The sequence below is a fragment of the Nipponia nippon genome, unplaced genomic scaffold (genome assembly GCF_047370975.1).
Source record: "Nipponia nippon isolate SJK-2023a ecotype South Korea unplaced genomic scaffold, ASM4737097v1 scaffold_27, whole genome shotgun sequence".
Lineage (NCBI taxonomy): Eukaryota > Metazoa > Chordata > Aves > Pelecaniformes > Threskiornithidae > Nipponia > Nipponia nippon.
This window is the reverse complement of record NW_028262344.1, coordinates 2,885,502-2,904,799: the sequence shown is the minus strand read 5'-3', so window position 1 is coordinate 2,904,799 and position 19,298 is coordinate 2,885,502. Positions and strand designations below refer to the sequence as shown.

At 60.4% G+C, this 19,298-nt stretch overlaps 3 protein-coding genes across 4 annotated transcripts; all 3 read left to right on the top strand.

The window, feature by feature from the left end:
- The first annotated feature begins 2,679 nt into the window (after window positions 1–2,679).
- Window positions 2,680–6,669, top strand: ADRB3 (adrenoceptor beta 3). The gene is made up of 3 exons (XM_087763105.1): window positions 2,680–4,135; window positions 5,129–5,196; window positions 5,617–6,669. Exons 1-2 carry the CDS (start codon window positions 2,841–2,843, stop codon window positions 5,166–5,168), a joined length of 1,335 nt encoding a protein of 444 aa, XP_087619231.1. The 5' UTR covers window positions 2,680–2,840; the 3' UTR covers window positions 5,169–5,196; window positions 5,617–6,669.
- A 1,176-nt stretch (window positions 6,670–7,845) lies between these two features.
- LOC104016057 (nucleoplasmin) lies at window positions 7,846–10,646 on the top strand. Its single transcript, XM_087763068.1, has 6 exons — window positions 7,846–7,857; window positions 8,446–8,546; window positions 8,775–8,857; window positions 8,967–9,086; window positions 9,352–9,445; window positions 9,790–10,646. Exons 2-6 carry the CDS (start codon window positions 8,486–8,488, stop codon window positions 9,873–9,875), a joined length of 444 nt encoding a protein of 147 aa, XP_087619194.1. The 5' UTR covers window positions 7,846–7,857; window positions 8,446–8,485; the 3' UTR covers window positions 9,876–10,646.
- Window positions 10,647–11,343: 697 nt separating this feature from the next.
- On the top strand, window positions 11,344–18,976 carry LOC104016056 (prolactin-releasing peptide receptor-like). 2 transcript variants are annotated; one of them, XM_009468879.2, is made up of 4 exons: window positions 11,344–11,793; window positions 15,145–15,289; window positions 15,458–16,073; window positions 17,741–18,976. In XM_009468879.2, exons 3-4 carry the CDS (start codon window positions 15,661–15,663, stop codon window positions 18,372–18,374), a joined length of 1,047 nt encoding a protein of 348 aa, XP_009467154.2. In that variant the 5' UTR covers window positions 11,344–11,793; window positions 15,145–15,289; window positions 15,458–15,660; the 3' UTR covers window positions 18,375–18,976. The 2 variants fall into 2 exon arrangements, with proteins under 2 accessions (XP_009467154.2, XP_087619140.1); XM_087763014.1 differs by lacking the exon at window positions 11,344–11,793 and adding an exon at window positions 13,704–14,074 and having other exon boundaries at window positions 15,145–16,073.
- The last annotated feature ends 322 nt before the right edge of the window (window positions 18,977–19,298 follow it).

The window sequence follows — 19,298 nt, the reverse complement described above, 5'->3', positions numbered from 1 at the left end:
CTGGCCCGTGGCAGGGACAGGCAAGGGGAGGGGATGCTTTCCTTGGTGCCTCAGCCCGGGGCTGGAGGGTGCAGCTGGGGTCTCCAGCACCGCAGGGGCTCGGGTCGAGGCCCTGGAGCAGCGGGGATGCAGGTCAGGGCTGTGCGAGAGCCAGCATCTCTGGGCTTCAGCTTTTCCAGCTGTAAAACTGGGACAAAGATACCGAGCCACGTTACTTCCCCTGCCTTGATGAAATGCCTGGGACTCTCCCTTCCTCTCCCCAGTCGAGTCAGCTCCTTGGGAAGGGAGGGCGCCGAGCAATCCTGTCTGGGAGTGGGAGGAAAAGCCTCATTTAAGTGCTGGAGAGAAGACATCAGAAGTGGTGTTTTGGACACCTGCTTCAGCACCTTGAGAAAGCCCGGCTGTTTGTCCCGCCATGGGCAGTGGTGTCTGTCTGTTACTCACTTTGAATGTGATAGGAGTGCTACCCTCCAGGGCACGGTGGTGTGGAGATGGTCTGAACATGCTGTGAAGGACCATCTGTGGGAGAATACGCCGTAAAACCCCCAGGGCTGAGTCCTGCAGCCCTTTCGGTGCCCAGGAGCCGGCGCACAGCCCAGCTCTGCCGGGCGGGCGCATGCCGGGTGGCCGGGGCTGTCGGGGAAGTGGAGGCGAGGATGTTAAGCGGAGACGACGATGGGAAGCCACCAGCCCCTGGTCACCCAGCAGGGTGGTGGCAGAGCTGAGAAGAGAGCTGGTCATCCTGCCCCGTGCCCGGCCTCTGCCAGCTCCATGGAGCCAAGCCCCACGCCCTTGTTATCCAGGGACATTCCCACAGATGCCCTTGCTTTATTTTTCAGACACAAAATCCAGCTGCAGCTCCGTGTGCCGATACATACTGGAGTTCCACGTGCAGCTGTGTTGAAAAGACGATGACTTCTCCTGCATGCATCTCATTTGTGCCATGCATGGTTCCAGTGGAGGGGGCCAAATCGCCCTGTAAATAGCAAGTCCAGGGCTCAGTCCAAGCCAGCAATTAATGCCAGAGCTGGGAGTTAAAAGGGGTTGCATCAAGCCCTCATTTGACTCCTTTGAAAAACCAGAACTGGCTTGTAAAGATCAAGCTTGTAAAAACGGGGCTCTATTTTGCTAGCTCATGAATGGGAAGAAATGCCAACTGGATAATTTTTTACACATATTTTTTTCCTCTTTGTCAACATTCCCCCATTTGGCTGAAACTTCAAAATGCCATATTTGGAGAGCGCCTGTCTTAGAAGTTCCAGTATTTGTATAAATAGCTGATAGTGAAAAAATTACCCGCTCTGGAGTCTGCCCAGGGGCCTTCAGCAGGAGCGGAGCTGGGGGCAGCGGTGGGGCTGGGGCTCTGGAGCAGCCCAGTGCCTTCCAGTCTGAGGTGGCCCCCAGCTGCCACGTGTGGAGTGGAGAAGGAATTGTGGGTGGGGGTCTCTGAAACACCAGCACCCACCCGAAAGCAGGAGGGGGAAGAGCAAAGGTCTGCCCGCTCTCCTCCATCGGCCGGGAAGGGGATTTGGGCAATAAATGTGGAAGTGAAATAGCGACTGTGAGATGTCCTGGATGTTGTCATTTGGAGTGGGGCTGTCATCTTGCCATCCTTCTGCTGATATCATACAATCGTTTAGGTTGGAAAAGACCCTTAAGATCATCAAGTCCAACTGTTAACTCAGCACTGCCAAGTCCACCACTAAGCCATGTCCTTAAGTGCCACATCTACACATCTTTTAAATACCTCTAGGGATGGAGACTCAGCCGCTTCCCTGGACAGCCTGTCCCAAAGCTTGACAACCCTTTTGGTGAAGAAGTTTTTCCCAATATCCAACCCAAACCTGCCCTGGCGCAGCTTGAGGCCGTTCCCTCTTGTCCCATCGCTTGTTACTGGGGAGAAGAGACCGACCCCCCCCCGGCTCCAGCCTCCTTTCAGGCAGCTGCAGAGAGCGATGAGGGCTCCCCTCAGCCTCCTCTTCTCCAGGCTGAGCACCCCCAGCTCCCCCAGCCGCTCCTCATAAGACTTGTTGGGGGGACAGCCTGTCCTGCCCGGGGCGAGCCTGAGCGCAGTGAGGGCTGTACGGAGAGGGGCACGTGGTGAGGGGCACGTAGCAAAGTCCTGGGGTGCGCAGTCAGGGGTTTAGAGCAAGGGGTGCAGGGCAAGCTGCTGAGGTGTGCGGAGAAGGACTGGAGCCCAGGGCGAGGGGTGCAGAGAGAAGGCCCAGGGCGCATGGCAAGGGGTTGGTGCGTGCATGGCATGGCGTGGGGTGCGTGGTGAGCAACCAGGACGGATGGTGTAGGACCGGGACGCACGGTGAGGGGCTGGAGGACATGGTGAGGGGCTGGAGGACACGGTGTGGGGCTGGAGGACATGGTGAGGGGCTCACGGCGAGGGGCTGGTGCATGCATGGCACGGCGTGGGGTGCGTGGAGAGCAACCAGGACGGATGGTGTGGGACCGGGACGCACGGTGAGGGGCTGGAGGACACGGTGAGGGGCGCACGGCGAGGGGCTGGGAGGCAGGGGGAAGGGAGCACCGTGGGGCTGCCGGGGGGAGCGGGGCGGGCCGGGGGGTGCCCGGCCAGGGGGGAGGCGGTGCCGCAGCCCGCTCTTCTTCCATTGATCCCCGGAGCGGGGCAGCCCGGGGCCGCCCCACGCCTTTAAAGGCTCCTCCTCCCAGCAGCGACCCGGGGAGCGGCGCCGAGGGGAGCCCGGCCCCGCTGCAGCCCCGCCGGTCCGCCCCGAGGGCTGCTCCGGGCTGCGGCGGCCGCGGGGAGGGAGCGGGGCAGCGCACGTCGGGGGTGCGGGACCCGAGCCCCCCGGCCCAGCCCGGCCGAGATGAGTCCCCTGCCCGCCGGCAACGGCAGCGCCTGGGGGGCGGCAGCGCTGGGCAGCGGCGGCAACTGCAGCGGGGCCGGCAGCCTGAGCCGGCAGTGGGCGGTGGGGGCCGCCCTGAGCCTCACCGTGCTGGTCATCGTGGCCGGCAACTTGCTGGTGATCGTGGCCATCGCCAAGACGCCGCGGCTGCAGACCATGACCAACGTCTTCATCACCTCGCTGGCGTGCGCCGACCTCATCATGGGCTTGCTGGTGGTGCCTCCCGGGGCCACCATCCTGCTGAGCGGCCACTGGCCCTATGGGACGATGGTGTGCGAGCTGTGGACCTCGCTGGACGTGCTGTGCGTCACGGCCAGCATCGAGACGCTGTGCGCCATTGCTGTGGATCGCTACCTCGCCATCACCTCGCCGCTGCAGTACGAGGCGCTGGTGACCAAGGGCAGGGCGCGGGCCGTGGTGTGCCTGGTGTGGGCCATCTCTGCCTTCATCTCCTTCCTGCCCATCATGAACCACTGGTGGCGGGACAGGGCGGATGAGCAGGCAGTGCGCTGCTACAATGACCCGCGCTGCTGTGACTTTGTCACCAACATGACCTACGCCATCATATCCTCCACCATCTCCTTCTACGTGCCCCTGCTCGTCATGATCTTCGTCTACGTCCGCGTCTTTGCTGTGGCCACGCGGCACGTCCAGCTCATCGGCAAGGACAAGGTGAGGTTCCTGCAGGAGCCCCCCAGCCCCAGCTCCAGGAGCGGCCGGCGGAGACGGCCCTCCCGTCTGCTGGCCATCAAGGAGCACAAGGCGCTCAAGACCCTGGGCATCATCATGGGCACCTTCACGCTCTGCTGGCTGCCCTTCTTTGTGGCCAACATCATCAAGGTCTTCTACCGGCCGCTGGTGCCGGATCAGCTCTTCCTCTTCCTCAACTGGCTGGGCTACGTCAACTCAGCCTTCAACCCCATCATCTACTGCCGCAGCCCCGACTTCAGGAGCGCCTTCCGCAAGCTGCTCTGCTGCCCGCGCCGTGCCGACCGCCGGCTCCACGCCGTCTCGCAGGACCTGCAACGCTGCCCCTGTGCCTTCAGCCCCCGGGGGGGTTCCTCGGAGGACAGCAAAGCGGCAGCCCCTGGGTGCCCCGGGGAGGACGGCGAGGCTCGGGGAAGCGGCAGCAGCAGCCGCTGTAGCAGCCGGACGGAGGAGACCAGCCTGTCCCAGGGCGGCGGCCACCGGCCACGGCCCCTGGGCGAGTCCCGGCCGCAGGGCACCCAAACCACGCTGTGCTCACAGCTTGATGAGTAGGTACCTGCAGGTGCTCACTTTTGGGGCTGTGGGGGACCAGCCCTTTGGGGTGCGACCCGGGGGGGCTGTCGATGGCGGGGCCATGGTCTGACGGCACAGCGCGGAGCCAGAGGGCAGGCAGTGCCTGGGGTGCATGGGAGAGGCGCTGGGGTGCGGGGCTGGGAACCTCTGCCCTCTGCCTTTAGGCTGCCCTAAAACCCCGGCCCCTGGGGTCCCAGCCCAGTCCCACCTTGTCCCTTCCTTGGGAACACCCCAGCCTGCCAGGACGGGGTCTGCGGTTCCTGGGTAAAGAAAACGCTGGTGGTGAATAGGGAAGCAAATGAGCCCAACATGAACGTGTCCCAAAGCCTGGGATTCCCCCCCCTTCTCCCCCTGCTCCTACTTTCTGCTGTTAAAGAAGGAAAACGCAGGGAGACCCTCCGCGGTGAGGCAGCCGGGGGGCTGCTGTTGCCAGCCTGGGTTCTGTGGGTCACTTTGTCCTCTGACAGGGTGTAATTCTGGGAAGAAAATTTATTTCATCGCTCTCTGTCCCTCGCTGCCATCAGCCCTGTGGTCAGAGATGGGCTTCCCAGAGCCGGCAGCCCAGTGTCAGGGCAGAGGGCTGGCAGGGACGCTTGTGCCGCGGCTCTGCCCCACCAGCCTGCTGCCTCTGCCCTTACACGGATTTACACCTCCTTCTGCAAATTACAGGGTGTGTTTTTCCCCCCTGAGTTTTTTATTAGTATGACAAAATTTGAATTATTCTGATTAATGTGGATTTTACCCAGCTTTCTCTGGTCCGAAACCCCTCCTGACGCCCGAAGGCAGGAGAGGTTCCTGCCAGCACGCCCAGGCAGAGCTGCTGTCGGCAGAGGTGTGCAGAAAGAGGTGCCAGAAAGTGTTTCCTGAAGTCCCATGTTTTGAGGAAGGATTCACCTATCCTAGGAACACGGGACCGTAAATCATGGGAAAGGTCTGGGCTCTTCACGCACTGTGCTCTGCTCTTTAAGGTTTGCCGGCAGAGAGACGCCAGCGGGTCCTTCCATCTGACTGCGAGCAGTCCAGAGCCGGGAAGAGAGTGAGTGTGCTTCCCCCTCGGCCGGCGCTGTGGCGGGGTTGGGGCGATCGTCCCTTGCAGCATCTCCTCTGCCCGCTTTGGCCGCTGCCTTCCCTGGGGGAGCGCAGCCTTTGGCCAGCCCGCAGGAGCTGCCCGCTTTCGGGGCACGTGAGCCTGGCGTCAGCCCAGCCGTCTGCTGACACCTCCCTGCCTGCCCCGGGATGCTTTAACCCCCGTCGGGGCGGCTGTCTCTGCCACGTTGGCTTACAGGCTGCTGGAGCTCCAGACCTTACTTTTTGCCCAGCTCCAGTCCTGGATCCCCCTCCGTGCACGCCGCTCCCCTTTCTCCTGGGGCTTTGGGTCCCTGTCCCTGGCTCTATGCAGCTGCGAGGGTTGAGCCCGGTGGGTGATGCTGCATCACGTCCCACCCTCTTCTTGCAGGGCTGGGCATTGCGAAGGGGACGGAGGAGTGGCGCTGGGGGCAATGGCGCTGGAAGGACCCTCCAGTGCAGGCACCGACCCAGAGAGGAGAGGGGCTCTCCCTCAGGAGCGCTTGTGGTCACAGCAGGGCCCGAAGAGCCGGCTCCTCCGTGCTGTTGGTGCTGGAGAGCCGGAGTCAGCTGGGAGAAAGCTCCCGAGCCGCTCGCCAAGAGGGAGCGCAGCCTCAGGGACGTGCTTGTGCTCCCGGTGCAGGCGGGAGGCGAGCTCCCACCCCAGGGGTGCTTCCTGGCGCAGCTGGCATCGGGATGCGGTGGGCAGCAGCTCCGCTTTCCCAAAGGACCCCATTGTCCTGGGCTCGGCCAGGTTTTGGACAGCCTGTCAGGGAAGGGAGAAGAGCCTCCTGCAAGCACGAGCCCTTTCCAGGATCTCCACTCCATCCCTGCCCCAGCTGCTGCATTCCCAGGGCTGGGTGCGATCCCGGGAGCCGCAGCGATACCTTTAGCAAAGGAAAAGCACAGGGGAGTGAGGGGAGCTCCAAGCAGGGGGGACTGGGCACAAAATGTGAATTATGCTCTTGTCAAATCTCCTCCTGTTTCTCCTTCTCCATTCGGGGCAGATGTCCATGTTTCCGTGCCGTTCAGGGATGGGGGGGTTATTCAGATGAAGCTGGAGGAGCAGCAGCGGGGTCAGATGTGGAGAGCATTGTAGGGGGGTGGTTTTCATCCCGAGGCCCCTGCACGCTGGGCTGGGTACGTGGGGCAGTGGGGTGAGGGCAGGGAGGTGATAAACTCTAGCTTTAAAACCAATTTGTGCTGCCAGCATGGTGGGAAGCGGCGACAGGGCCAGTCCAGCTCCTCCGTGCACACTGCGGTGTGAGCAGAGCTCGGGGTGTGTGTACAGACGGGTGCTCGCCTTCCTGGCTGTGCCCACGCCACGCTGCCGCACGGTGACTTTTGGGGATGATGTTGGTTGTAAATATGTCGCGGTGACTGTAAAGTTTTTGTCCTGTTTTGTCTCCCCCCACCTTCTGTGTGAAATAAACCTTCGAAACTGTGTGATGCCTTCGAATCTGTGCCGAGCAGAGGGATGTTTCTTCCACGTGCCCTTCCCGAGGGGCTGCCCGAGGCTCGGGCGTCCGTCCCCAGCCCGGGCTCCCGGGGCTGTGGCTGGCAGGGACCGGGCAGGCAGGGAAAAGCTGTGCTCTGGGGGTGCCACGGTGCCAGCCCCCAGCCCTGCCACATCTCCCTGCACCCTGAAAGGGCAGCAGCCTGGCAATGCTGGCACCTCCATCCCGCCATAAATCAGGAGTTTTTTACCAGTGTGAGCATTTGCTTGGGAGAGGCAGAGGGCCCTGGGCTGGGATGATGCCCGGAGCATTGGGGCACCCCACACACCTGCAGCCCCCCAACTTGTCCCGGCCACCCCGTCCCTCCCCAGGAGCCTGTGCAGAGGTGCCCAGTGCCACCTCCTGGTGCTGGGGAAATCCCAGCTCCCCCATGGAGCCTGCGGGGTCCGGCTGCAGCCCCAGGGATTGGAGTGCTTGGGGTCTCCTCTGCCAGGATCCTCCCTTGGCGCATTTTGCTGTTAATACCCAGCAAGGATGAAATCACTAAATAAAGAGAAAAATGCAGCTCTTGGTGACTGTTTCCATTTTACAACATCAGATGTCGGTTTGGTGGCTCTAATGGCTCTTGGGGGGTGGTCTCTGATCCCTGCAGCTGACCCCAAGCACGAGCAGGTCCTGTGTGTCCCCCAGCCCCGCCATGGCCTCACCGTCCCTGGGGTACCCTCAGTGACCCGCTGAGGGGACACAGGCCAACACCAGCCCGGGAGCTGCTCTTTAGCCCCCCAGGAGCCACTGTGTTAATGAAGAACTTCCCAAACCACAGGCAAACCCCGGGCAGGGGGTGAAGCAGGGCTGTCCCAGGGAACGGGGGGCCCCAGGTCCCTGCATGTCCCACTCCCAGGGCTGGTGTCCTTGTCTCCCCTCAAGCTAAAGTTTGCTCAAGTGGAGCTGCTTCTGCCTTCAAGCTTGATTGTTTGCTGTAGGTCCTCCTGGGGGGTGTGCGGTGACGAGGGGTGGTGGGTGCATTGGTGCCAGCTGGGGGGAGCCTCCTGCCCTCCCGAAGCACCTGTGCTGCATTCCCAAACTGCACCTCCCTCGGGATCCCCCTTTGCTTTATTAGCAGCAGGTGCCAGGTGTTGGTGTTCCTTCTTCTTGGTGCTGCTCTCCCTGGCTGGGTACGGGCTGCTGGGCAGCATGCGGGGAGGGATGTGTCTTGCGGTCCCCTGGGGCTGCTGCTGGGCAGGGGGCAGCCCCCTCTGACACCCCAGTTCCCGTGCTGGGTTGTGCTGCTGGGTTAAACACCAATGCTGGCAAAGTGCTTGATGCTTGTGTGGCATTTAGAGGCCTCCAAGTGCTCTCTAAATGCTTCCCCAAGGCTTTAGCTGCTCTGGTTAGCCAAAATTGCTCTGGGCTGGGAGGGTGCACCAAGTGTCCTGTGCTACCTTTGCTTATGGTGCTTCCCTGTTGCAGAGGCTGCTCTCCTCTTAGAGCTGGTTTTGTCTGTAAATGCATGTAGCTGGCCTTTCCTGTCCCCAGGGGATGTCGAAGTAGCTAGGTGGTTTTATTCTTCACTTAGCAATGCTATCCTGCCCAGGGAAAGCTGGTCCAACTGCTGTCCTGGTGTGAGCTGCTGTGTGCTGCTGTTCCAGCTCTGGGCTTTTGGGACTGGAGAGTTTGCTCTCGGTGCTCCTAAGTCATGTTTCTTCTGCGTGTTGCTGCTGCAGAGCAGCCAAGCACTGTTTTCTCTGGGGTTTGTTCTACAGGAGCTGGTTCCTGCTGCCAGTGTTGGATCCGCTGTGGAGGATGAGCAGCTCTCCCTTCTCCAGGTTGCTGTCGGAGGAGAGGCCCATTGCTGCCCTGTGGGGTACGGAGCTGCACGCCCCAGGCTGGCTTGGTGGGACCTGGTGGCCGGAGGGAGTTGGGGGACAGCGGCTGTGCCCTGCGGGCAGCTGGGGTGTGTGTGCGCAGGGTGTGTTTTCCCCCTTTCTCATGGTGTGGCACCCAGGAAAGCCTCCCCTTTGCTTTTGGCTCACCCGAGGCTTGCGCAGGGGGAGCAGCACATGCGTGCACAGATGATGCTGTGTCCCCGCAGGCTGCCAGCTGAACACGGGCACCCGGAGCTGCGTGGTGAAGGAGGATGATGACTTCTTGGAGCACCTGGTCTTGCTGAGAACGGTGAGATCCGAGGCTTGCCAAAGAGCCTGCCGCAGCAAGCCTGCGCCCCAGCAGCGGGGCCGGCTGACAGTCGGGCTCCCTGCCATGGGGTCTCTGCTTGGCTCTGCAGATCTGCCTGGGGGCCGAGGCCAGGGATGAGCTGCACGTGGTGGCCGTTGATTCCAAAAACACCTATGGAGACCACAAGCCAGTGCCCATTGCGGCGCTGCGGACCTCGGTGCTCCCCATGGTAAGGGCAGCCAAATGCCTGGCATGCAGCACCTGGCTGCGGGGCAGTAATTTCACCCCAAGAGCCTGGTCTCCACTGAGCTGTGGTCAAGGTTCTGGGCAACACTGGGGGCTCCTTCCCACTCTGGCCGTGTCCATCCGACTGCTTGCGAACCCCTCCCTGGTGCAGAGGAGCTGCTCGTGCTGTGATGGTGCTGCAGGGATTAATGTGGGCTGCTGCCCACCCGGGCTGGGCTCAGGGGGCTCTGAGCTCTGACTCTTTGCAGATCAGCCTCAAAGGTCTGGAGCTGGTCCCTCCCGTCACCTTTGTGCTCAAGTGTGGAGCTGGACCGGTCTATCTCAGCGGGCAGCACGTCACCCGTGAGTGCACTGGGCTGCAGGGCCAGGGCGAGCGTGTGGGCTGGGGGCTGCGCTGGGGATGCTTCTGGGTCCCACGGTGGCTTTAGTGGCAGCTGGTGCCCTCGACAGGGCTGCTTTGCCCCGGGGACGGAGGGATCGCTGGTCTGCGCTGGGGCTTAGGGCTTGTTTGCATTCGTGGGCTCGACACAGTGGTCTGTGCCGGCTCTCCGCTCTGCCTTTGCTGCCGTGGGGTGGGATGGCGTCCGTGTTCCCAGTCCCGGCGTGGGGTGGGATTGCTGGCTGTGTTTGCAGCCGGGGGGTTTCGCCTCCCCCTCCCGCTGCAGCCCTGCATCTCCTCTTCTCAGTGGAAGATGATGCCAAGTACGAAGCCCACGAGGAAGAGCTCTCGGAGGAAGACATAGGTGATGAGGATGATGCTAGAGCATCGTAGAATAGCTGCAGCTCAGAGAAGACTTCGCAGCTCTGGGAGTGGAGCTGGCGTGATGGTGGGGACACCCTGCGCTGGGATGATCCTTGAACGGGACAGATCTTTGCAGGGGGACTCAAACTGCCTGGGCTTTGGATATCATCCCTTGTCTCTTCTTCCTGCCCTCTCCATTCCTACCGTGCTCCCAGAAATGCTCTTTTTTCCTCTTTTATTGCAATAACAATGGGAAAGTGCAAATACCCCGGAGCTGGTCTGGACTGTGCTCTGGTGGTCCCGTGCCAGCCTGCTCTCGCCTGCTGTCCTGTCCTCGCTGCTACCGGCGGCTCCCTGCCTCCTCTCGGAAAAAGTTATTCCGTGTGCGATTACTGTGGTGCCATGGGTCGTGCTGCTAACCCATGGGTCTGGGGGGCCAGGGATCTCAGCGAGCAGCCCCTGGGGAGCTGCGGGCTGCTGCTGCCTGCTCCCCTGCCTGCTGCCCTGCCCTACCCGCTGCCGGGACAGGGGCTCAGGGGCTCTCCCAGCCCCAGCGTGTCTGGAGGAGGAAGGCTGCACCACGCTCTGCCTCGGGGCTTGCGTATCCACGTAAGCTCAGCCACCCCTTCTAAGGGAGGAGATGATGCTCTGAGGCCGAGGTGCTCGTGTCCCCCCTGCGCAGCCCTGGCACCAATTATCCCGCACGCTCCCTTCTAATGGTCCTTTTGTTCTGGTAGGAATCGCTCTGACCATCGCCTGTTTGGATCAACAGGACAAAGTTGCGTTGCCGTCTTCATGGCAGTCCAGGAAACACAGCCAAAAGCCGCCCAGAACAAGCAGCCACTGAAATAATATAATTAAAACTCCTAATTGAAAAAATTGCCCAAATCCATTATATGCATGATATTAGCTGGCAGCAAGGTTGACTTTAAAGAGGAGCCCTGAATGTGCAGGTGGGGTGGGCTGGGAAGGAAGCACACAGGTCGTTTTTTTATTTTTTTTATTTTTTTTTTATTTTCCCCACTTATAATAGAAAAAGCTACAGAGATGAGAGCCGATCGGCGCGCAGAGGGAAGATTGCTGTCGTCACGCTGTAATGGTTTGGGAGAGGCTGGAGATGGGCCTGGGTGAAACCAGCTGCCAGCCCTGATGGGCTGCAGCCTGGCAGCGCGTCAGCCCCAGCGTGGGCTGTGCCCGGCCCCAGGCTCGGGGACACAAGGGGACAGGATCGCAGGGTCATCGCACGCAGCCTTCGCCCTGGGAAGGGCTTTCTTGGGCATCACCTCCTGCAAGGCAAGTGTGCGCCCTGAGCCCCGTCCCCGCGCGTGGGTGTGAAATGTGCCCTGGGCTGGGGAGCAGAAAGCCACCGCTGCGCACAGCCCCGAGCGCTGGAGGTGAGAGAGGGGGGAGAGGAGGGGAAGAGAAAGCTATAACGAGCAATTAACTCATCCTGCTTTTCTTTGCCCTTGCCTTGCTCCCAGCGCACAAGACTCTGTGTGCTGCTTCTGGAGAGAGCATCAGAGCCACAACCGTTGCATTTCTCATAGAAATAAGTGATTCTGGCTGATTTTTTTCCCCACTGGGATCAGCTCCAGGACCTGTCTCTGTTCTCCCTTGCACCCTGTCGCTGGGGTTGAAGGTGCCCCATGGGGGCCAGAGGGTCATGCGTGAGCGTGGGGGTGATGCAGCCCACCCGCTGCCTGTCCCAGCGGTGCTCCGGAGCTGCTGGGCACAGGCAGGGGTGCCAGCCATGAAGGAGCAGGAATAAAGGCTGATGAATTCATTGCTCCTAATTCCTCAGGCGGGAATGAAACATGCTGTTAATTGGAAAGCTTGCTGAATGCTGGCCGCTCGGTGTGAGCCCGCAGCTCCATTAAGACATCTCGCTGAGTGCAGATTAAGCCCTATAAAGAAATCCAGGAAGAAAAGAAACAGAAAGCAGACTAAGGTCAGTGCTAGTGAATTTGCATGGTGGCCTCTTCAACTCCCAGCGCATGTCAGGGAAGCGCCCAGCAGCGAAGTGCACAAGCAGCTGCCGTGGTGCCGGCTGACTTGCTGGTGCCTTCCTGAGAGTGGTGGGACCCCCCCCTGCATGCAAGGACTAACTCCTGGGTGCTTGCCAGTGGGTGCACAGGGACAGAGCTGTCACCCCATGCGAGCCACAAGCCCCTTGCTGGAGCCTGGTCTGTGGGACAGCATGCACAGCCCCGGCTGCAAATGCAGCACGGGAGCCTGGAGAGCCACAGGCTGTGGGCTGGAGCTGGCGTAGTCCCGGCTGCGGGAAGGGTGGAAGCCTGGGGAGATGCTCTGTCCCCCTTCCCGCAGCCCCTGGCAGCGGCACACTCGCCCGGTCCGGCATCCTGTACAGCAGCATCTCCTGGAGGGCTTTGGCATAACCATGGCAACTGCCAGGTAATTAATAGAGGAGTCTCAATGTCATGGAGACAAAACAGGCACAAACAGAGCGTGTGGGGCTGCGCGCCTGCCCAGCCGGCTGTGGAGGGCCCCAGCGCAGGACGCGGCCCCTGGGCGCACTGTGTGCGGCTGGTGCTGGGTCCGCCCAGCCAGCACCAAAATGGGCTCCGTTCCCCCTGCGGCAAGGACGACCCGGCTGCGAGGGAGCCCCGAGCTCCTCGTAGCATTCACGTGCAGGATGGAAGCCAGCCTGCACCACAAAAGCAGGACTCTCAGTGCCTGGGGGCTTAAAGATTTTCTTTGGGGAATAAAGAGTTGGGGTTGTTCACCCTGGAGAAGAGAAGGCTCCGGGGAGACCTTATAGCAGCCTTCCAGTAGCTGAAGGGGGCCTACAAGAAAGCTGGAGAGGGACTTTTTACAAGGGCACACAGTGATAGGACAAGGGGTAACGGCTTTAAACTGAAGGAGGGTAGATTTAGATTAGATCTAAGGAAGAAATTCTTCACTCAGGGTGGTGAGGCACTGGCACAGGCTGCCCAGAGAAGTTATGGATGCCCCATCCCTGGAAGCGTTCAGGGCCAGGTTGGATGGGGCTTTGAGCAACCTGGGCTGGTGGAAGGTGTCCCTGCCCGTGGCAGGGGGTTGGAACTAGGTGGTCCCTTCCAACCCAAACCATTCTATGGTTCTATAACTGAGCAGAGTTCTGGCAGAGAAGGGGGGTGCGAGAATGACATTTTAATGCAGAAGATGCTCCTGTTAGGCTAAAAGTTGCTTCAGAGATTTCTTTTGGGCTAACTTGTTCCCTGGGAGTTTATGGCCTTTGCAGAGGGCGATGGGCACAACAGTCCTGGGCTCAGCCATGGGACAGCCCCGAGCGCTCGCGGCATCGCAGCCTGGCAAGGCTGGGAGCTGTTTTGGGATGGCTTTGCTGGGCACCCGGTGCTGTGCAGCTCCAGCTGTGTGCCTGTCCTCCAGATGTTCACACTCACACCCTAAAGCCTAGGGGAGTCATATGAGACCTGTACGCCCCAGGCTTTACCCGTGCAGAAATGTTTGTGCCTTCCCCTGCTCAGGGGTGGCCCCACACCTCCACCGGGCACAAGTCGCAGCCTCTCCTGCCTTTTTCCATGAGCACCTGATTAATAAATGCAGGAATACCCATTTATTTTCTGCATAAGTGGCCAATTATTTCATGCATGAGCACCACATCAGTTCACCCGTGAGTACCCACCTAATTGCATGAGGGGTTAAATAGTGCAAACCTGAGCACCCTGTTAATGTCCTTGGGTGCCCGGTTGGTGCGGGTGCGTGCCCAGCTGGCTCTGGTATGAACCCCCCATTACTCAGGAGTCCAGTGTTGAGCAGAATGGGCAGGAGGAGGCCTGGGGATGGGGGGGGGGCATTTCCCCAAATACCTTTTAATTATTTACATTTTCTGCTGTCTCAATACCCACACCAAGGATGAGAAGCTTGTGTTAATTGTATAAATGAAAATAAATCAAACTTGCCCCAGCTGAGATTATTTTGCCCTGGTCCCCCTCCTCGTTGGGAGGGCCGGATCCGTCCCCGCTCCAGCAGCAGGGATGGCACAGCAGGCAGATGGGGTGCGTGGCCGAGCCGGCCGGGGGGTCCGCTCCCCCCTGCAGCTCCCGAGCAGGAGCCTGCCCAGCTCGCAGGAAGGCGGCTGCCTTTAACCGCTGCTGGGCGGCACAACTTAATTCTTCGCTGCAAGTGCTTCATTTGGAAAAGCAGCCCTTGGTTTGGGGACGCGTGCGGGGCTGAGGATGTATCTCAGGAGGGGGCTTCCGCACGCGGTAATTTATTTACAGGGGGATTTTTACCTGCTGATGCTCAGCTGGCAAAATCCCTCCCCGAGCAGAACAAAGAGCGGCGCGGGGCTGGCTGCGGGGGGAGGCGGTTGCACGGCTTTGGATTCAGCAGTAAATGTTTGATAAGAGGGGCTTTATTCTGAAACGCCTCTTCTGTCTCCAAGTGCATCCTTTAAGGTGGGGTGCCTCGCAAACGCGTGGGGTGAAGCAGGCAGGGTGCGTGGAAGCTGATCTAAAAACCCAGTTAATGCAAATTCAGGCTGTGGAGCTTTTGGGGGGCTGCTGAGATGCGTCACAAAACTGTGGCTGGGTGCAGCTCTCCATTGGGTTCCCCTGGGGACTTCCAAAATCTGCTGGCTGGGTTTCGGTCTTACTAGATCAGGTACGTGAGGGCTTAAGGGTGAAATAACGGCTAGTACAGGGAGAAATAAACAGGGTGGCAAGTCCTGCGCTGGAAAAGAGTGGGAGATAATACATGGAAATAGCCCAGGAAATTAAAGTTGGACTGCAGCGGGTGGTGAGATGATTCAGTGGGCAGGAGGGAGGCAGGGGACGTGGGAGCAGCCCAGGAGAGAGGGCTGCAGCGGGCAGGGGGTCCCGGGGGTCTGGCAGCGAGCACTGCGTGCCGGGCATGGGAAAGGTGCTGCCTGCGCTCCACCGAGGCCGGCTGCAGGCAAGGGGCTTCTGGCAGGACCCAGCTGCCTACGGGAGGCAGCCCGGGTCAGCAGGGACCTGTCTGCCAAGACCAATCTAATTTTTGCCCCTGAATTTCCTCCTTGCCCTCCGTCCCATTCCCTTCACAGCTGATTACATGAAAACGTTGCTTTCGGCAGGACCGTGCCGGGGTCTGTGAAAATACCTCGGCTGAGCCCCCTGAATTGGAGCAGCAATGAAACTCAGGCTGGCTGCTGCCAGAGTTAGCGTTTGGGGAGAGCCTGGTTAATCTTGTTAGGGGGATGGATGAGCAGGGTGCAGGCGCACGAGGCTTCGAGGCAGTGCAGAAGTAGCAGAGCATCTTTATTTGTTTATCCATTAACGTCTTTTGTTATTTCCAGAAACATTAGGAGCTATTTTCTGGCTCAGCTGCCGCTTCCCTTTTCCTCCTGCCAGCAGCTGCCCCTCCATGCTGGCTGGGCTGGGGGAGAGGCAGGAATGCTGCAAAAGCTTCGTTTAAAAGGGTGTTGATGAGGCCAGATTTTGGTAAGTCCTTCCCCTGAGCCCACGGTCATCCCCACTGCTTTTCTCCTTCTCCTCTTCCCCCCTGAGCCGTGACTGCTGCTGAGCCCGGGGCTGTCTCTCCCTCCCGACGCCAGGCTGCTCGCCGGCATCACCCCTTTTCCGAGCCTGATTTCCCATTTCCCTCCCCAGGAGCCTACAGGAGGAAGCCGCTGTCCCAAGGAGCCTCGCCGGGTGCGGGGCAGGATCCTGCACCGCTGCGGGGGAGGACAGCCACAGCAAAGCTGTGATGAGGAGCAGGATACACCTCACGGACACCTGAAACCTGCAACCGACAGATTTTGGGGTGCTGAGGCTGGGTGAAACAAGGGGTTTCTTGGGTCTCAGCCACAGCCATGGAGCCCGATGGGGACAGGGACATGACCAACGCCACCATCTACAAGCTCGCCCTGCAGAACGGCTCCAACGCCAGCGCGCAGTTCACCGGGGTGCAGCTCATCCAGTCCTTCAAACCCCTCATCATCCCCTGCTACACCCTGGTCGTCCTCATTGGCATCTTCGGCAACTACCTGCTCCTCTATGTCATCTGCAAGACCAAGAAGATGCACAATGTCACCAACTTCTTCATTGGGAACCTGGCTTTCTCCGACATGCTGATGTGCGCCACGTGCGTGCCCTTCACCCTGGCCTACGCCTTCAACCCCCAGGGCTGGGTTTTCGGGAAGTTTTTGTGCTACTTCGTCTTCCTGATGCAGCCTATGACGGTCTACGTCTCCGTCTTCACGCTCACAGCCATCGCGGTTGACAGGTAGGCGCTGGTGGGATGGGTGGTGCGGGGCTCCAGATGTGTCCTCCCAGTACCTCCAAGGCTACTGCTTGCTCAGCTCAGGGTGTTAGGTGCCGAACTCTCAAAATTGGAAAAGGAAAAACCCAGGGGATCTCTGCAGTCTCTCTGCAGCCTTTTCGTTAGCATCAGGACTCGGCCTCCGGCGGAGGAAGCGTAGTGGGGGTGTTCGGCTGGCTGCTGTTTTGCATCGGGAAGCGATGTTGTGCAGTTTCGAGCCTGCCTGTATGAAGCCATCCCTACTGAAACCCAGACCGTCCGCGGCCAGCTCTGTGCTCCCGGCCGGCGCGGCTCTCCCAAAAGGGCTGTTGGAGTTTGCACCCAGTTATTCATACTTTGCTGGATAAATTTGCACCCAAATCACGCTGTGTTCTGGCCCCCGGGTGGAGAGCACTTGTGCCTCCCTGAATGCAGCCGGGCAGGGGCTGACGTGGCGTGGTTTATCAAAACCATGTTTCCACAGAGATCTCTTCTTATAAAAGATGCTGCAACCCCGCGGGGAAGGGTGCGATGCCAGCAGCACCTACGGCAGCGCCGGGAGTGCCTCTCGTGCCTCTCGCGCTGCTTTGCCTCTGCCCCTGGGGGAGAGCAGGCAGGACCACGATGGGAAGGGCAAAAATAAAAAGGGAAGATTTGAGCGCAACAGCTGAGAAAGCCTGGACTGCTGGCCGAGCCGTGCTCCCCTCGCCGCGGGCTTGAGATGTCCCCAGGAGGGCTGGCGCTGTTCCTTTGTTCTTCCACAAAGCCCTTTTTTTGGGTGAAAACGATTTGCTTATGTTTCTCCTGCTAAAGAGGCAGCCACCAAGTCATACTGTCCTCAGCGTGTTCATCAAATGTCATTGGGATTTATCCCAAATGGATGATTTCAGCCCAAATCCTCCAGCTCCGATGCGGGGCAGCACGTGGCCGCGCCGGGGCTCTGCTGGTCTTCGACTTCAGTGTGAGCCCTCGAGCAAAGCACGCGCCGAAGGGCTGTTGGCGCTTTCCTCTGCACGGGCAACGGGGCCGCGCATTGCACTACCAAGCATTGCAATATTCAACGTTGCAATACGAATCGTTGCGATAGCAAACGCCGCAATACCAAGCAGCAGCCAGCACGGGCCGTCGCGGGGGCAGAGCATTTAGTATGTGAAGGAGCTGCATAAAATCAAATTACGGTCACTGAAGATACCTCGCTAGGAGCTCACTTAGGGCAAGCCCTTGACTGTAAGATGAGGCAGCGTGGAGAGGAGTGGAAGATGCTCAGGGGAGGAGGAAGTAAAAGAGGAATTGCTGGCTTTTATTGTTATTCACTCAGTGCTGCCTGCGGTCCTCAAGGCAGGTTCAGAGCCAGGCTGCAGGGGGGATGCTCCATGCCTGGCCCTGCCAGGCTCCCCGCTTCCCAAAACAGCAGAATCGACCTGGTGCTTCCATGGGCCCCATGGCAGGGCAAGGGGACGCCGTTGTCCCCCCTGTCCCCAGCCAGCCCTTTCCCAGCAGCTGCTCCCGCAGCCGGTGGGGCTCTGCCTCCCGCAGCCCCTCGTGCCGGCCCTTCTGCCTTCGCTAAGTGTCCGGGAAGCGCTGCAGGGGTGGCCGGGATGGCTGTGGGGGAATGGTCTGGGGCTCAGGCTCCCCAGTTTCTCTCCCTGCAGGTACTACGCCACCGTGCACCCCCTGAAGAAGCGCATCTCGGTCACCAGCTGCATCTCCGTGGTGGGGGGCATCTGGCTGCTCTCCTGCGGGCTGGTGGCCCCCGCCATCGCCCACACGTACCACGTGGAGTTTCAGCAGGAGGGCTTCGCCATCTGCGAGGAGTTCTGGATGGAGAAGGAGACACAACGCCTGGCCTACGCCTATGGCACCCTGATTGTCACCTACATCTTGCCCCTCTCCGCCGTCTCCCTCTCCTACATCTGCATCTCGGTGAAGCTGAGGAACCGCGTGGTGCCTGGCCACCCCACGCAGAGCCAAGCCGAGTTCGACCGCCTGAGGAAGAGGAAGATCTTCCGCCTCATTGTGCTGGTGGTGGCGGCCTTTGGGGTCTGCTGGCTCCCCATCCACATCTTCAACATCATCCGGGACATCGACATCAACCTCATCAACAAGCACTACTTCCTCCTCATCCAGCTGCTCTGCCACTGGTTCGCCATGAGCTCTTCCTGCTGCAACCCCTTCCTCTACGCCTGGCTGCACGACCGCTTCCGCGGGGAACTCCGCAAGATGTTCGCCTGCAAGAGGAAGATCATCCCCGCCAAGAACTGCAGGGCTGCCGAAGGCATGCTCTGAGGCTGGGGTCTGGCTCCCCGGACCCTCCACGGCCGTGCGCTTCATCCCGTGCACAGCAGAGCTTTCCCTGCTGCTGAGGGGTTGGGGACGCCCATCCTGCCATGGGACCAGAGGTGAATGGGGTCCTCCTGCCTGCCCAGGGGTTTGCAGCACTCGCTGCAGCATCCTTCCCTACGCCTGCCCTGCGTCGGGGTGCTCGGCTTGGCTCCCGGTGTGCCCTGAGCTCCCTTTGCCCCCAGGACAGCAGCCGGCATGAGCAAAAATGCATTTGCTACAGCTTTTCCCTGCAAAGTCGCCCCAGCCGTCACTGGCTGTGCACCCACGGCCCCACCAGCCCCAGCAAAACCCATCCTTCCCATGAGGGTCCCTGCACCTCCCCGGGGGGCACGGGCTGCACCCACATGGGGCTGCCTCTCCCCTCCTGGCTGCAGGCAGCCCCCCAGGGCAGCATGCGTGGCCCAAGGGCCATCCCTGTCCCCAGGGCTGGCCCCAGGGCTGGCTGCTCCCGGCACGTGCTGCTTGGCGAGTCACCCCGAGATGCTGCAGTCCGACGGGCTGGTGTAGCCTCATGCCGAGGCTGCCGGGCTTCGGAGGAGATGAGGGGGGGACCAGAGCATTGCCAGCATTGCTGGGTGCAGGGTGGATGCTCCCAGGGAGCAGGAGAGGAGATGGGATGGGATGGGATGGGATGGGATGGGATGGGATGGGATGGGATGGGATGGGGGAGCAAAGCTCCCAGAGGACACAGTGCCCGGCCCGCGGGAGAGGCAGCAGGCTGTGCTTTGCTTTGGGACCTCGTGTCATTATTCTAAATTAATGAAGGAAAGGGGCCTGTGGGAGCGCGAGGAAGGGGTGAAAAGCGTTTTGCTGGAGTGACGGCTGTAAGTAGCTGCCCGTTTCATTAAATGAATCACACGGCTCTCA

What these genes read in the sequence shown, in the direction of transcription:
- ADRB3 (XM_087763105.1), top strand. Translation starts at nt 2,841, where the DNA reads ATGAGTCCCCTGCCCGCCGGCAACGGCAGCGCCTGGGGGGCGGCAGCG. An exon ending in CTGTGCTCACAGCTTGATGA is followed by an intron (nt 4,136 to 5,128) that starts GTAGGTACCTGC and finishes CTGCTCTTTAAG; the next exon opens with GTTTGCCGGCAGAGAGACGC.
- LOC104016057 (XM_087763068.1), top strand. Translation starts at nt 8,486, where the DNA reads ATGAGCAGCTCTCCCTTCTCCAGGTTGCTGTCGGAGGAGAGGCCCATT. An exon ending in GCCCATTGCTGCCCTGTGGG is followed by an intron (nt 8,547 to 8,774) that starts GTACGGAGCTGC and finishes GTGTCCCCGCAG; the next exon opens with GCTGCCAGCTGAACACGGGC. An exon ending in GGACCTCGGTGCTCCCCATG is followed by an intron (nt 9,087 to 9,351) that starts GTAAGGGCAGCC and finishes GACTCTTTGCAG; the next exon opens with ATCAGCCTCAAAGGTCTGGA.
- LOC104016056 (XM_009468879.2), top strand. Translation starts at nt 15,661, where the DNA reads ATGGAGCCCGATGGGGACAGGGACATGACCAACGCCACCATCTACAAG. An exon ending in ACAGCCATCGCGGTTGACAG is followed by an intron (nt 16,074 to 17,740) that starts GTAGGCGCTGGT and finishes CTCTCCCTGCAG; the next exon opens with GTACTACGCCACCGTGCACC.